Source organism: Eulemur rufifrons, chromosome 16 (genome assembly GCF_041146395.1).
Source record: "Eulemur rufifrons isolate Redbay chromosome 16, OSU_ERuf_1, whole genome shotgun sequence".
In the NCBI taxonomy this organism is placed as follows: domain Eukaryota; kingdom Metazoa; phylum Chordata; class Mammalia; order Primates; family Lemuridae; genus Eulemur; species Eulemur rufifrons.
The window spans coordinates 38474803-38492052 of record NC_090998.1 but is presented as its reverse complement, the minus strand read 5'-3'; the positions used below and the strand labels follow the sequence as shown (position 1 = coordinate 38492052).

The following is a 17250-nucleotide window of genomic DNA, read 5'->3' as shown; positions in this document are numbered from 1 at the left end:
TCATTTTGAAATAACATCTACATGTCTCAGTTTAACCTTTAGGGAATTAATTTACCTCAAGTTACCTAGTGATCACTCGATCTACCAGAAGTAGAACTAAAGAGAAATCATGACATAATCTTCTCCTTGGCAGAGATATGATGTAGGTATTAACCTGACATAATTTGATATGTTTTCAAACAGATCCTTGACATCAGAGCTTTAGTGTTTTTGTTTTGAGTTGATAATTAGTATCTTAAGTGATTGATTGATTGCCATTCCATGTTTTTATTAGAAAGAAAAAGAGGCTAAAGTTAAGCTATATTCTAAGAGGCACAAAAATTTAATTCATTATCTTAGAGACTTGATAACCAATAACTGTAATTAAGAAACAATTTTTTAAAATCTCCATTTAAAGTCTACAAACCACAACAGGCATAAAAACCAGCAGAGAACATCTCCTAAGATTGTACTTTTCCTTTTGCCTACCTCTAGTACCTTAGGTACCTATAGTACCTAAGAGTATTCATGTTGGCAGTTCAAACTGTGAGTCTCAGAAATCAGTTTCATAGGATGCTCAAAAGATGCTATCTGAGAAAACTATGCTATGTCCAAATAAGTTTGGGAAACACTAGCTAAAATCAAGTTAAACTGGTTTCTTTACTTCTCAGAGCATTTAATATGGTAATATGTTTTGTTCATATTGAAGCAAGCAGGCTATATAATATGCAGCTTTCCCCAAGAAACCTTTTCCCCCTCAAGAGATTTTTTTTTTTGTAGTATTAATATTTCTTTGAACATCCATTCTACAAAGTTCTATTAAAGGGGTTTGAGTAAGTTAGCATTTCCCATTTTTCAAGATAACAAAACAGGTCCAAAGGCAGGGCTAACATACCCAAATTTTCACTTGTGTATCAAGTGTTTAAAGCTGGAAAAAGCCATGAACTATCAAAGGTTGAAGTGTTAGCTCACATAATCATTGGCAGAGCTAGAACCAAAACTCAGATCTGAAACATTCAGTTCAGTGTGAGTGCCTTGTGGGTTCATTAAAACTTGAATTTGATCGTTAATGAATTTGTTCGTATGTGTAAGGATATAACTAATACTGCGATACTATAAGTTCATTCATGGAATTTTAGCACACTCTTTCATTTATACATTCTGTCACCATCTTTAAAAAATTAATAATGCCTAACTTCTGTGAAATGTTTTATAGTTTATAAAATGCTCTCAACACATTGTCTCATTTGATTGTCTCAACATCTTTGTGATGCAGGCATCATTATCCCCATGTAACAACTGAGGAAACTGAAGCTCAAAATTGTTGAATGATTTACCCTAGGTCACACACTTAATAAGTGTCCCATTATCTGCATTGGGCGAAGACGCCCACTTTAACTACATAGTTAAAGTGGGAATACTTGCGAACGTGAGAACAATTATATAGCAACGTGTAAGAGACTGCTTGATAGAACAGTACAAACTGGACAAGAATACAGAAGGAATTCAAGGATCAGAGATTATAGGGAGTGGAGTTAATCAGTAGAGCCATCATTTAGGGATAAACCTCAAGCTGGGTCATAAAAGAAGTGTAAAGATTTGGATTAGCAGAAAGGAAAAGAATCACAGGAACGAAGAGTGACATCAGCAAAGGCGGGAACATCAAAACAAGAAACACACTGATGGAAAAGAATTAGAGCTTGAAGGGAGATGGGTCTGAAATGATCAGTCCTCTTAGCTGTGCAAGAGAATGCAACTGCTAAGAAGCAGTGAATTCCCAGGCACTTAATATAAAATAATCTGCCACCACTTGCCTGGATTGAGCAGTTACTTGCTTTCCAACTCTAGTTACATAGAAAAGCAATAAACTTGGCCGGGCGCGGTGGCTCACGCCTGTAATCCTAGCACTCTGGGAGGCTGAGGCGAGTGGATCGCTCAAGGTCAGGAGTTCGAGACCAGCCTGAGCAAGAGCGAGACCCCGTCTCTACTAAAAATAGAAAGAAATTATCTGGCCAACTAAAATATATATAGAAAAAATTAGCTGGGCATGGTGGCGCATGCCTGTAGTCCCAGCTACTTGGGAGGCTGAGGCAGTAGGATCGCTTAAGCCCAGGAGTTTGAGGTTGCTGTGAGCTAGGCTGACGCCACGGCACTCACTCTAGCCAGGGCAACAAAGCGACACTCTGTCTCCAAAAAAAAAGAAAAGCAATAAACTTATACTCGGCTGGCCAGAGGCAGTGGCTCACGCCTGTAATCCTAGCACTCTGGGAAGTCAGAGTTTGAGACTAGCCTGAGCAAGAGTGAGACCTCGTCTCTACCAAAAAGAAAGGGAAAAAAACCCAGCCGGGTGTTGGGGCGCGCTCCTGTAGTCCCAGCTACCAGGGAGGCTGAGGCAGAAGGATCACTTGAGCCCAGGAATTGGAAGTTGCAGTGAGCTACAATGGCACCACTATACTCTATCCAGTGCCACAGAGTGAGACTTTGTCTCAACAAAAACAAACAAGGCAACTTTGCACCCCTCCTCACAATCCCTGACCCCTTCAAAAATAAAATAAAATAAAATAAACTTACACTCTGTCTTGTGGACTCTAGGAGGGAAAGGGAGAAAAAAGCAAGAGAAGCCAAGTCTAAACTGGTGGGTAGGGATGTGGAGGAATGGGCAGGGGATTACCCGGAGCATCACTGGCCCTCAGATCTGTGATAGGGAAACATCTGAACAGAAAACATATTCCCCCCAATCCCTTCCCATTCCTTTCCTGGTACTAATTCACCTGAAAGGTGCCTGGCCTTCGATGCTAGGAAAAACGCCCTTTTAGGTGGTGCTTGCAAAGCCAGGCATACATGCTAACTCAGTTACTGCCCAGCAGAAGATGTTCCAAACAACCTTTCTCAGCCCAGAAATGGGACTGAGGTCTGGCACAGAATAGGTTAAAACGATTCCCTTCCAACTTTCCCATACAGGGCCCTGCTTTAATCTGTTGAAACTTGTCAGTAAGGTTTAAAACCAGAAAGTCCAAGGTCCTTGCTTAGAATTATAATAGTTTGCAAATAAGCAGATGGACTATGGCAAGGGTGAATGAGAAGAGGGGAGAAATAAGAGAATTGGGAATTAAATGAAAGAGGAAAAAGAGAAACAAATTACTAAAATGAAATCTTATTTATCTGGAATCCTACATAAGTTTTCTACTTTTATTGTTTAAAACTTGTCTTAGAAAAAACAAAAACAAAACAGCTGAACAAGTTTCAATCCCTTGCAGTGACTGGGAGAAAGAGATTTCAAGGAATATGGAACAAACAAAACAAAACAAAAATCAGCTTCTCAGGGTGTGAACTTCAAAAGCCAAAGCAGTGGCATGAGATGTGTGTTTAAACAAAGCTCTAACATGAAATAGACTGCTCCGTATTCCCCTAGGAGATTAAATGACAACTGAAAAACATACCTCAATTGGAGCTTGCCTTGAATAACACCCCAAATCCAACTTCACAGTTGCTGGGTCATTCTCAACAAAAGGGGAGGACTGCACTCTGGCAATGAACCTGCTAAGAAGGTGCCACTACCAGACTCTTTTTTTGAAAAGTGAAGGGGGCAGAGGAGGGCCATATTTTACCCTTATGACAGCCTTATAGCGCCATCTGCAGTTCCCAGCCAAGACTACCAGAACCTTTACCTCCTGTGAGCTTGTTAGGATCACCCACTGTTAAAGAAAAAAGAAAACTAAGACATACAGTACTAAATTCAAGTTACAGAGTCCTCTAAAGCCTCCTGGGTCTTAGAGTAGATGCAAACATAGCTTTAAGACAAAGTGTCGGCCAGGCGCAGTGGCTCACGCCTGTAATCCTAGCATTCTGGGAGGCCGAGGTGGGCGGATCGTTTGAGCTCAGGAGTTCGAGACCAGCCTGAGCAAGAGCGAGACCCCATCTCTACTAAAAATAGAAAGAAATTATATGGACAGCTAAAAATATATATAGAAAAAATTAGCCAGGCATGGTGGTGCATGCCTGTAGTCCCAGCTACTCGGGAGGCTGAGACAGGAGGATCACTTGAGCTCAGGAGTTTGAGGTTGCTGTGAGCTAGGCTGACGCCACAGCACTCACTCTAGCCTGGGCAACAGAGTGAGACTCTGTCTCAAAAAAAAAAAAAAAAAAAGACAAAGTGTCTAGGAAAAGTCTAAGGGCCTCAGTTGTCTCTAAGCCAATGAGTCACGCTTACATAGCAACAAAAAAAAGCTAATAAATTCTTAGGCTGCTTGATTTAAAGGATGATATATTGTTCAGACCTTCAGAACTTAATAGCCCCACAGTACCCCGTTCTGTCTGAACACATTTCAGAATTGCACTTAGTTCTGGGCACCACAATTTAAGAGCAATATTGACAAGAGCTATAAAAAATGTTCATACCCTTTGACCCTGTAATCCCACCCATGGGAATTTATTCTAAGGAAATAATTCAAGAGAATAATTGAATTAGAGGGATGAAGATATTGATGCAGCACTTTACAACAACATACATATATAATGTAGATGTCTCTCAAAAAGGGAATATTATACAGCATTAAAATATAATGATGTTATTAAAAAATAAAATAAATATAATGATAATGCATGCTACATGTTTGAACCTTGAAAACATTATGCTAAATGAAAGAAGCCAGACACACACAAAGAGCAACATATTGTATGATTCTGTTTATCTATTTATTTATTTTATTTATTTTTTGAGGCAAGAGTCTCACTCTGTTGCCCAGGCTAGAGTGCCATGGCATCAGCCTAGCTCACAGCAACATCAGACTCCTGGGCTCAAGCAATCCTCCTGCCTCAGCCTCCCAAATAGTTGGGACTACAGACATGTGCCACCATGCCTGGCTAATTTTTTCTACATATATTTTTAGTTGTCCAGATAATTTCTTTCTATTTTTTAGTAGAGACGAGGTCTCGCTCTTGCTCAGGCTGGTCTCGAACTCCTGACCTCAAGCGATCCTCCCGCCTCAGCCTCCCAGAGTGCTAGGATAACAGGCGTGAGCCACTGTGCCCAGCCAATTCTGTTTATCTAAAATGTCCAGGATAGGCAAACCTATAGAGACAGAAAGTAGATTAGTGTTTCCAGAAGTTGGGAGGAGAAGGGAATGGAGAGTGATTGCCAATGAGTATGGGGTTTCTTTTTTTTTTTTTTTTTTTAGACAGAATCTCACTCTGTTGCCCAGGCTAGAGTGAGTGCCGTGGCATCAGCCTAGCTCACAGCAACCTCAAACTCCTGGGCTCAAGCGATCCTCCTGTCTCAGCCTCCCGAGTAGCTGGGACTACAGGCATGCACCACCATGCCCGGCTAATTTTTTTCTGTATATATTTTTAGCTGTCCATATAATTTCTTTCTATTTTTAGTAGAGATGGGGTCTCGCTCTTGCTCAGGCTGGTCTCGAACTCCTGAGCTCAAACGATCCGCCCACCTCGGCCTCCCAGAGAGCTAGGATTACAGGCGTGAGCCACCGCGCCCGGCCAGGGGTTTCTTTTTTTTCCCCCCGCAGCACTAAGTTTTATTAGGGATTCCATTAAGGTTAAATTTCTAGGAATGAGGGAGTCCTAGTTAGAGGGCACAAAAGCCCACGAAGCCTCCTCAGATCTCACAGTGAACCACCGGCTCAGGTTCTCTGGTAGGAGCTGAGCCTGGTTCCAGGTACAGATTATTAGAAGGATACTGTTTTGGCCCCACAGGCTGATAGGTATCCCACCTAGAACATGAACGTCACAAAGGCCAGAAAGCCAAAGAGCTGCTTACACATGATATTCCAAGACACAGGTGGGGGGATATGCCTGATATTACATGTGTAGGTCCCAGTGCATCGGTTTTACCCCAGTTCAACCTCAGGTCTGAGTGATCCCAGTCACACCATGCATCTTTCTGCTGTGACCTGTCAGGGATCTTCTGGCAGTTGCCATACCCCATGCCATCATGCAGGCAAGGCTCATAGTCTTCCACACACATATTATACTTCTTGGCAGCAGTGGCCCATTCTTCTAGGGTCTTAGGATAGGGCCCTGGGAGCATGTCCTTGGTCATGTGGGAGGCTACCCACACACCCAGTGGTACCATGATCCAGGCTGCCATCTGCAGCCATCAGACTGTCAGGACCCCCACCCTTGTTGCCTTCATCTTCACCTTCTTTTGAGTAGTAGCAGCAGTCTCCAACCTTTTTGGCACTAGGGATCATTTTCATGGAAGACAATTTTTCCACAGACCGGGAGTGGGGTGGGGTGGGGAATGGTTTCAGGATGATTCAAGCACATTACATTTATTGTGCACTTTTTTTCTATTGTTATTACATTGTAATATATAATGAAATAATTATACAACTCACCATAGGTTGGGGACCCTTGGAGTACGGGATTTCTTTTTGGGGTGGTGAAAACATTTTGGAATTATATAGTGGTGATGACTGCACAACCTTGTGAATATATGAAAAACCAAAAAATGGCATACTTTACAAGGGTGAATTTTATGGTATAGAAATTATATCTTAATTAAATATATATAATTACAAAGTCTTTTATTTATTTATTTTTTAGAGACAGGCTCTCATTCTGTTGTCTAGGCTGGAGTGCAGGGGCACAATCACAGCTCACTACAACCTTGAACTTCTGGGCTCAACCGATCCTTTCACCTCAGCCTTCTGAGTACCTAGGACTACAGGTGCATACCACCAATCTGGCTAAGTTTATTTTTTTGTAGTGACAGGGTCTCACCATGTTGCCCAGGCTGGTCTCGAACTCCTGGCCTCACGTCATCCTCCTGCCTCAGCCTCCCAAAATGCTATCACTACAGGTGTGATCACCAAGCCTGGCCATAAAGTCTTCACAATAATGGAAAAAGGTGCTTATTAAACCATAAGCATTTTTACATCTTACTATGAAGACATTATCATTATCAGTAAAGGGAAAAACAGTACAAAATTAAATCCTTATAAAATGATGTACATTTATGGATGAGAACATGAATAATTAAAAACAAACAGTGGGATGCAGGTGAATTTTTGGGGGGAGGGGTGGTCATTATATTGTTCTTAATCCAAGTAAATATTAATATCTTATTTTTTTCCCAAAACAATGTCCACAAGAGGGCAGAGAGAAGATGACAAATCAAACCATTTAACCATTATTTTTTAATTTTTGGAGACAGGGTCTCGTTATGTTGTGCAGGCTGGAGTACAGTGGCGTCATCACAGCTCGCTACAACCTCGAAGTCCTGGACTCAAGCCATCCTCTTGCCTCAGCCTCCCAAGTAGCTGGGACTACAGGTATGTGCCACCATGCCCAGCTAATTTTTCTATTTTTTGGTAGAGAAGATGTCTCGCTCTTGCTCAGGCTGGTCTTGAACTCCTGGCCTCAAGCAATCCTCCCACCTCAGCCTCCCAAAGTGCTAGGTTTACAGGTGTGAGCCACCACAGCCAGCCCCATTTAACCACTTAACATAAGCTTCAGCTGAAAAGTTGAGAAACACAGAATCCAGTATTGAAGACAATTTTTTTTTTTTTTTTTTTTTTAGTTTCTAGGTATTTCTATGTTTTTTCTTTTCTTTTTCTTTCTTTCTTTCCCTTTTTTTTTTTTTTTTTTTTTTTTTTTGAGACAGGGTCTTGCTATGTTGCCTAGGCTGGACTAGAACTCCTGGACTCAAGCCATCCTCCCACCTCAACCTTCTGAGTAGTGCACACGCCACTGGGCTACGAAAGCAGTCTTTTTTTTTTTTTTTTTAATCCTAGCACTCTGGGAAGCTGAGGCGGGTGGATCGTTTGAGCTCAGGAGTTCAAGACCAGCCTGAGCATGAGTGAGACCCCGTCTCTACTAAAAATAGAAAGAAATTAGCTGGACAACTAAAATACATACAAAAAATTAGCCGTGCATGGTGGCGCATGCCTGTAGTCCCAGCTACTCAGGAGGCTGAGGCAGAAAGATCACTTGAAAACAGTCATAAAGGTCATCTAAGTCCATCTGGGGGCAGTGGCTCACGCCTATAATCCTAGCACTTTGGGAGCCCTAGGCAGAAGGATTACTTGAGGCCAGGAGTTTGAGACTGCCCTGGGCAACAGCAAGACCTGGTCTCTATTAAAAAAAAAAAAAAAAAAAAATAGAAAAATCAGCTGGGTGTGAAAGCATACCTGTAGTCCCAACTACTCAGGAGGCCAGGAGTGGGAGGTTGCAGTGAACTATGATGACACCACTGCACTCTAGCCTGGGTAACAGAGTAAGACCTGTCTCAAAAAGAAAAAGAAAAAGGTAATCTAAGTCCAACTCCCTCACATCCTCACATTACAAGAAAGAAACTGAGGCTCTGGGTGGTAAATGCTCACCCAAAGTTACCAGGCTGGTCAGTACAAGAGGCAGAAGTAGAACCCCATCTCTTCATTTCTTCATCTCTCCTTGTTCCACCAAACTACAGTGCCTCCTAATCAAGGTGACGTTTAATGTGGAAAATAGAAGATTTAGAGGGATATAAGATGAAGGGCAGGTTCTCATCAAGAAACGGCTTTTTGTTTTTGTTCTTTGTAGCAAGAGATAGCAGGTCTAGAAAGAAGTTACAGGGAAGCAAATTTTAGGCCATAAAATAACTTTCTGACCATTAAAAATGTCCAAAAGAAGGGACAGGTAGGAGATTTCTAACTGAAACAAAAGCTAAAACGGTCATCTCTAAGGTAACCTATTTCCAAGATTCTGTACTGTATAGGTGCTTAGGCTAAAGGCCTTCTCAGTTCCCTTCCAACTCTTTAAAGGGTCTGTGAATTTTTGATCTGTGGAAGTGAGAGACTATGAAATCACTGGATTTCATTAAATCAACTTAAGCAGAGAAAAGGAAGACTCACTTGTTAATGTCTTAGATTTTTATTTTTTATTAAATTTCTTTTTCTTTTTTAAAGAATACATTTTATTTTTTACTTTTTATTTTATTTGTTTTCTTTAGAGACAGAGTCTCAGTATGTTGCCCAGGCTGGAGTGTGGTGGCTATTCACAGGCATGATCATGTCTCACTGCAGCCTTGAACTCCTGGGCTCAAGTGATCCTCCTGCCTCAGCCTCCCGAGTAGCTGGGACTACAGGTGCGTACCACCACACCCAGCTATTTTACTAAATTTCTACTTTCAGCTGATTTTCATTACATCAGGTCCTTTGGAAAGCACATCCCCAGAAAATTCTCTCAGGGATTGTAATGTGCTAAGGCTGGTGGGGAAGAGGAATTCCCTCACAGAACTTCTCAATTTGTATGATTTTGTGCCACTTTCTTCCTTTCAAAAATTGCCTGAGCTCCACCACTGGCTATTATGTATAGGAACAGACACTCTCTCAGAGTGGGTGGACAGTCTACTCCTGGTAAGGACTCAATTTCAGTACCTGCTCACAGTACAAGAAGAAAGAGGAAAATCCAAGCCTGACTTAATCAAAAAGTCTTTCCTACTAGGTGGTAAACATTCTTCAACCTCTTTCTCACTTCTCACCTAGTACCCCAGCCCATACCCACAAAACTCTCTTCAGTGGAAAACTTAGCACCAATCCACACTAAAGTGACCAATGATTACAGAGCTGTATCACCTCATAAATTTTAAATACCTCAGCTTTTCTACATAAAAGGACTGAGACTCCAGATGTCAGGGAATAGCCTCCCTAATTGAAATGAATCTTCCAGAGGATGTACAGAGAGTTCTGCAAGGAGACTCTACAGGTAAAAAGGGTCACCAAGGAGAATCTGCAGGTGAAAGAGTCACCTTATAAGCAGTTCTCCATTTCCTCCCCATGAAATTCATCTTACCCTTGAAATTGTATCATTTTGAGGTCTTTTACTATCACAACTGGCTCAGAAGATCTCTGCCAGTTTTAAAACTGTAGCTCAAGAATTGGCTGGGCATGGTGGCTCACACCTGTAATCCCAGTGCTTTGGGAGGCTGAGCGGGAAGGATCCCTTGAGGTCACAAGTTCAAGACCATCTTGGGCAACATATTGAGACCCCATCTCTACAAAAAATTTTAAAAATTAGCTGAGTGTGGTGGCACACACCTGTAGTCCCAGCTACTGGGGAGGCTGAGGGAGGGTGATTGATCACTTGAACCCAGGAGTTTGAGGTTACAGTGAGCTATGATTGTGCCATTGCAACTAGCCTGGGAGACAGAGCGAAACCCTATCTCTAGGAACGAAAAAAAAAAACCAAAAAACACCATGGCCCAATAATGGCCAAACCCAAATCACTTCCCTGGTTCCCTACAAATAGCTAAGCAAGGCTGGAATGTATTTTTCATATTCATAAAATGAGAGAGAGTAGAAAATGGGGATTGGGTCACTTGTAACCCCACCACTCCAACACTATCCATCATTCTTATTTACTTCTTTCTAATCATTCTTTGTAAGCCTTCATGCAGTAATTTACAGGAAGACAAGAGGTAATTTTTTACAAATACAAAATACACTAATACACTTCAGGAAAATTCAGCCTTACAGGTAGAACCTTCATTCTATACCAGCTAACTTCACTAGGCATTTAAGTCCTATTTCCTTACATAGGCTGAAAGAGAGAAAGGGAACTACTAATTCTTAATACATTTGCTCATTCTACATATGCTGTCTTCTTTATCACAGCAACCCTTTAAAAGTAGATACTATTATCTCAATTTTAGAGGAAACAAAGGCTCCAAGAGGCTAAAGAAATCCAAGATCAAACAGCTAGAAAATCATGGACCCAGATCCAAATCCTAGTGCTAGTCCTTTTGACTCTAAAACCCATGCTTAATGTCAAAAGGCAAGTCATAAACTGGGAAAAAATACCCACAACACATATTACCAACAGTTAAGATTTCTAACAAGCAAGGATATCACCAAAATAGATTTGATAGAGACAAATAGGAACACGATTTAAAAACAGGTTGAGAGTACAATTAAGCAATTCACTGAAGAGGAAATGCAAATGTTCAATAAACATTTGAAAAGATGCTGAACTTCACTAGGAGTCAGGAAAATGCAAATTAAAGCAATTAGATATTATTGCTCACCCATCATCTTGACAAAAATTTAAGGGTGATAACATTTCAGGGCATTTACAAAGAAAAGGCCACCTTCTTACATGCTGGTGGAAGTGTAAATTGTTACCACCTTTTCTGGAAGTAACCTGACACAATATCAATCAAAATTTAAAACATGTCTTCTGTTTGACCCTACATTATCACTTATTGGAATCTAGCTTCAAAAAACAAAAAGCATCAGTATATATATTCAAAGATATTTATTGTAGCCTTGCTTATGTTGGAAAAACAGGAGCTGCTCATCAGTAGTTCCCATTCAAATAAATTAAAATATATACATATTTCATAACAAAAACTCATAATCAAATTTAAGAACAGTAAAATAATTTTCCAAATCTAGTAGAGCCCCTAATCACTGCTTGATTTCTTTTACTTTTTCTTTTCTTTTCTTTTTTTTTTTTTTAAACTTTCTAAATTAAATTTATTCCAGTTGTTGAGAAGGCATCCTAGTGTGGTGTAGGGAGTCCTTTGGGATGCTTGTTGTCATCCCCATCCTGAACAGACTTTCTGTTAGACCTGGGGGCTTCTTCAGGCCTGTCAGGGAACTGTCCTTCAGGTCCGAATAGTGCCGTACAGTCTTAATTTGGAGTCCAGCTGGGGATCTCCCTTGGTCCCATCTGGGTCACCAGGAAGATGACATAGGAAAGAGACTCTCAAGGCTGAGAGCCACTTGAAGTACAAGTGGGTCCTTGGTGGAAAAGGCTGACTTGTGAAAGAGGTGGACACAGGTTCCCCCACGGTTGTGAGTTTGCCCTGCCAACTCCACTCCTGAGAGGCAGATGGCCTAAAGTTTGCTGGAAAATGCCTCTTTTTTCTTATAGACTATTTTTAATGTATTTACATTTTGCAAATATAATGCTACATATATTAATAAATTACTAATTAATAGCCTATGAAAATGCCCCATTAAAATTCCATGTGATAATATGACAAACTGTGTTTTTCAAAGGAAATGTATCAATTTTTGGCAACTTTAAAAAGATATGAAAGTTAATTTGGTCTTGAAATCATGGTATATAAGTGAATTCAATGGCAAATTTTTTTAAGTTTTTGTATATGTTAATGCAAAGAAAAAATCTACAAATTTCATTCCTCTCAATTGATCAGACCATTTTCTTAATCTTTAGAGAATATTAGCCGACATAATTCTACTTTAAAATATATATTTTCTGGCCGGGCGCGGTGGCTCACGCCTGTAATCCTAGCACTCTGGGAGGCCGAGGTGGGCGGATCGTTTGAGCTCAGGAGTTCGAGACCAGCCTGAGCAAGAGCGAGACCCCATCTCTACTAAAAATAGAAAGAAATTATATGGACAGCTAAAAATATATATAGAAAAAATTAGCTGGGCATGGTGGTGCATGCCTGTAGTCCCAGCTACTCGGGAGGCTGAGACAGGAGGATCGCTTGAGCTCAGGAGTTTGAGGTTGCTGTGAGCTAGGCTGACGCCACGGCACTCACTCTAGCCTGGGCAACAGAGTGAGACTCTGTCTCAAAAAAAAAAAAAAAAAAAAAAAAATATATATATATATATTTTCTATATATATACTACTCAGAGTTAACATCCAGAAAAAAGAAAAAAAAAAGTGTAGAGATTGTACACATGTATAAAAGAGCTGCAGTCAAGATAAATAATTTTGACATCACTTTCCCGGTCTCCAGTCTTCCTTGGAAAACTGAGACATCCTGGGCTCCTTCTTTCACACCTGGCTAGTTACCTTGAATTAAATAAGGCCCCCTTGAGATGCTCAAGCTGCTGGTTCCCTAGGGTTTCCCCAAAGTTCCCCAGGGATACACAAGATATAAAATCACAAATCTCTCCAGGAGTCCCCATAAAACAATGTTATCTGTCCCTCCTCCAATATCCCAGTACGTTATTTACAGCTCTTACAACACTTAGTTCTAAACACTGAATAAGGACTTTGATATCTGTGTACCTTTGATATCTGTGATGGGGTGTTATGCCCCAGCAGATTGTATGCTCCTAGGGAGCAGGGTGTGTAGCTCAGAATCAAACCTCAAGTACTGGGCAGATTTGAGAATTCAGCCAGTCAAACCACCTATGTAAAGTTTAAGAACTCTCCAAGAATACTCCTCCAAGCAGAGGAGTCTGTGATAGGGGACTACCCCCTACTCCACAGCAGCTTGTTCCTTCTTGGCAAAAGGGTAGCTGCTGGAAAGCTCTCCTATAAACGGAATTAAAATTTTTTTGAAATTTTGAAATTTAACCCCAGTCTTACCCCTTAGTAATCTACAGAATAAATCAAATTCCTCTTGTCATAGGACAGCTTGTAAATATTACACTTTATATTTTTTCTTCAAACTCCTAACCTAGTGCTTTACACATTAAAAAAAAAGTTAAATAACCTCCCTCCACACATCAATGTACGAGGGGTGGGACAAGGTGGTATATTCGCTAAGATAGAGAGATACATATATTTTCTAATTTTTTAAATTGATATATAATATTTGCATATACTCTAAAATGGGGTCCCCAACCCCCAGGCTGCAGACTGGTAAGCCTGTTAGGGACCGGGCTTCAGAGCTCCACCTGCAGCCACCCCCTCACCCCGTCTGTGGAAAAATTGTCTTCCGTGAAACTTAGGAACCAGAGGACTGCACAGCAGGAGGTGAGCAGCTTGCCAGCCAGCAAAGCATCATCTGTATTTCCTGTGCTCCCCACCTGAGCTTGCATCACCACCTGAGCTCTACCTCCCTGTCAGCCCCCAACCCCGGATCCTTGGAAAAATTGTCTTCCATGAAACCAGTTCCTGGTGCCAGAAAGGTTGGGGAACCGCTGCTCTAAAAGATATGTTATTGGTTTTATAATATGCCTTTCACTCTCTGGTTTTAAGAAAAATAGTCAAGACTATAATAGCCAAGAATTTAGAAATTCAGAACATAAATACATTCTTCTACCATAATCTTTCTCAACCCTTTAAGGTTTTCTCATCTCCACTGCAAGCAGATAGTTTCTTTAATGCTGTTGGAATGTCCCTCATGGGCAAAGCTAGACTTGAGACAAGCTACCCAGCTCTGCTGGGAAGAGTCCATCCTTAGGGGGAAGTTTCTTCTCACCTTCAGGGTCCCTTGGGCTTCCTGGGCTGACTCAGGATTTCATATGCAGCCTGGATTTCCAGGAAGTGCCTCTGTGCCTCCTCTGTCTGGTGCAGGTTGTGGTCAGGGTGCCAGACCTTCACCAGCTCCCGGTAACTCCGATGTATTTCTTCATTTGTTGCCCCTTCTGAGAGGCCCAAAACCTTATGGAAATAGAAGCTGAAAATTAGAATCTCACAAGAATCTCACAACATTGTCAGGGCATCTGGACCTCTTCCTGCACCTTTGCTAATCAGGCTATGGTATCTCTGGAATGGGCTTCTACTTACCCACGGGAAAAGACCAGCACCTCAGGCGAGAATTCCAGCCTTCTGAAACATGAACAAGCTCTGGATCTCATGGCAAGAGGCAGGATTTGCCTTTAATCATAACTCCCCATGTTCCAACCTGGAACTTCACAAGATCTCTGACAAGATCTCCTCCCCCCAAGAGAAATAAGTGTATATATGTCCCCACCAAAGACATGTATAAGGATATATACAGTAGCTTTATTTATAATAGCCCCAAAGTGGAAACAACCCAAATGTTCATTAGCAATACAGTGGATAAATAAATTGTAGTATAATCATACAATGGGATACAGCAATGAAAACAAATAATTTACAATTGCATGCAACAGTATTAATAAACCTCATAAACATAATGTTTAATGAAAGATGCTAGATACAGAAGAATACCTGCTGTTTGATTCTATTTATTTGAAGATCAAGAATGGCGAAAACTAATCTATGGTGATAGAAGTCAGAACAGAGGTTACCTCTGAAAGTGGGAGTATAGATTGGAAAGGGGCACAAAGGAACCTTCTTAGTGCAAGAAATGTTTCATACCTTGATCTGAGTGGTGTATATCTAAAATTAGTATATGTTATATACTAACTGAGGTATCTATGTTATACCTCAATAAAGAGTAAATAATAGACATATATTTTCCCCACTCACTATTAAAGCCTCTGTAACCGTTGCCCATTGCACACAGATGCCAAAAGAATATAGAACAGTCTTCCTGGTCCTGGCCAGCAGAAATGAGAAAAGTACTTCCACATGAGGGATGCCAGCTCCAACAAGGCCTAACACCCAGAGCCATCCCAGACAGGAATGAGAGGGAAGAAAGCCTTACCTGGTAAGCCAGCTGACGCTTCTCATCCTGAAAACTGTGAACAAACTCATAGAGCTTCTCCCACTCCTGGAAGTAGCTGCTGTTGAAGCCAGGATCCCCTACCAGTAGCCTCCAGATCCGGTAAGGCAGAAGGAGGACATACTCCATGAGGCGGCCAAGAAGGGGGAAGAAGCTGAACCAATTCAAGAAGGAGCCAAGGGTTTCTGCCACATAGCTGAGGGTGGCAGCTGTGTTGCAGAGGGTGCTGTATGCCAGTGGGCCCGTGAAAGCAAGGTAAGCCAAGCCCAGCCGGTAGAGCCGCACACCGAGTGTCTCTGACTTCACTGAAGCTTTGTAGCGGCGATGCTTCTGGGCTGTGATGCTGGCAGCCAAGCTGATGGGTAGGATGGCTATGGGGCGCCCATAAAAGATAGGGGAAGTAAGGAATGCCACCCCTAGAGTGTTCTTAAAGTCAGAGGTCTGGTTGCCAACAGTAGCCACCAGCAAGACCCCTAAGCCAACTGCCAGTGGGAGGGCCACAGTGTAGAAGCTGGCCATGGAAGAAAGGCTAATCAGAGCCACAAGGCCAAAATAGATGCCCACTACCATCTGGGCAGTGAAGCGAATGGGACTCAAAGGGGGTGTCCCCCCTCCTGGGCTCTGTCTCTGGGCCTGGGCTCTGTTGGCCTCAGCTACAAAGCTTGGGAGCTTCCAGAACTCCCAGAGCCAGCCCAGCCCACCCCCACCCAGGGTAAGCATCCAGAGCAGGGCGTGGCTGTCCCTTCCCAGGTACAGGTGGTGGAGCCCAGCAGGGCCCCCTACAGCCCAGAGGGCATAGGTCACCAGGAGCCCCTTGGCCATCCTCTAGGGCAAGGGTCTCAGAACAAGTCCAGTGGCATCTGACATTGCTCAAGTGCAGAAATCTCAGGGTCCTCTGTGAGAATCATGACCATAATGGCCCCAGAGTTATCTTGAGACCCTAAAAGATGGAAAAAAGCAGAATCATACAACTATATCCAGGCCCAACACAGTAACCATTTCTCCTTCTAATTAAAGCCAAGTCCAGAACTACCTGAGTCCCTGGAATGCTAGTTATCCCATGTCCTCTGTCCCAGCACCTCAGTCTTGTTCTTTACAAACACAGCAACTCCAAATTAAGGGGAGAAGATTGTTTAAATTCAAACCTCCTGTCAGACCACTAACCCCGGAATGACTCACTGAGGGAGTGTGAAGAGGAAGGACTGAATAGGACGCCTTTCCAAAGTTCCCAAGTATTTTGAAAGCCCCTTCCCTGTCCCCTCCTCCTTAACTCCGACTATGCATGCCCTCGGACACCTGGCCCAGGCTTTAGCACCTCTCCAGCCTTCGCATCTATCCAAGCCATGAGATATTCCCACGAGGCACTTTTAAAGGGGTCCTGAATTCCCTCCACTTAAACATCTTGGAAAACTACATTTTGACCTACACTTTGGCACCCCCCAGCTCAACCATCTCCTTCCGAGGCAGACTTGGAAAGCCTCTTCAAAGCTGGACAAATGCTCAGATTATCAAACCAGATACCAAAGCGTGCCTGCCAGTCGCCCCTCTACGTGGAGTGGGCCTCACGACCACCAGCCAGTACCCGCTAATCCCAGGTTGAGCGGCCGTACCTGGGTGCCCCGCTCCCAGACCGCGCTAGACCAGTCATTTCCTGTCACCAGAGTCAAAATGGCCCCTCTCACTGAGCTCCCACTTCCATCCAAATGGACTTTGTCTTTCTGTGTCTGCTTCGTCACCGAAGTCAGGCCGCCCTGGGGCAGGCCCCTCCCCAAGGCCCTCCCTGGTCCTCTTGGGATCACCCTCCCGCCCCGACTCCTCTCGCCCGCCCTCTCAGGAAAACTCGGTTGAAGGCTTTCCAGACGTATCCCGCTCTAACGGGCTGCTGCAGCGCCCCACCCCAGGCGAAGCGCGCCTCCTGCACCGCGGCACCACGGCCGCCAGGTGGCGCTGCGGCTTATGGCAGGGCGGGTCCG

General features: G+C 42.7%; 1 protein-coding gene and 1 pseudogene across 1 annotated transcript; both read right to left on the bottom strand.

The window, feature by feature from the left end:
• Positions 1-4669: 4669 nt before the first annotated feature.
• On the bottom strand, positions 4670-16995 carry DNAJC22 (DnaJ heat shock protein family (Hsp40) member C22). Its single transcript, XM_069490352.1, has 4 exons — positions 16888-16995; positions 15260-16217; positions 14105-14286; positions 4670-5050 (listed from the first exon to the last, which is right to left on the bottom strand). The coding sequence occupies exons 2-3, from the start codon at positions 16097-16099 to the stop codon at positions 14107-14109; spliced, it is 1020 nt and encodes a 339-aa protein (XP_069346453.1). The 5' UTR covers positions 16100-16217; positions 16888-16995; the 3' UTR covers positions 4670-5050; positions 14105-14106.
• Positions 5485-6419, bottom strand: LOC138397007 (NADH dehydrogenase [ubiquinone] 1 beta subcomplex subunit 8, mitochondrial pseudogene; annotated as a pseudogene).
• Positions 16996-17250: the final 255 nt, after the last annotated feature.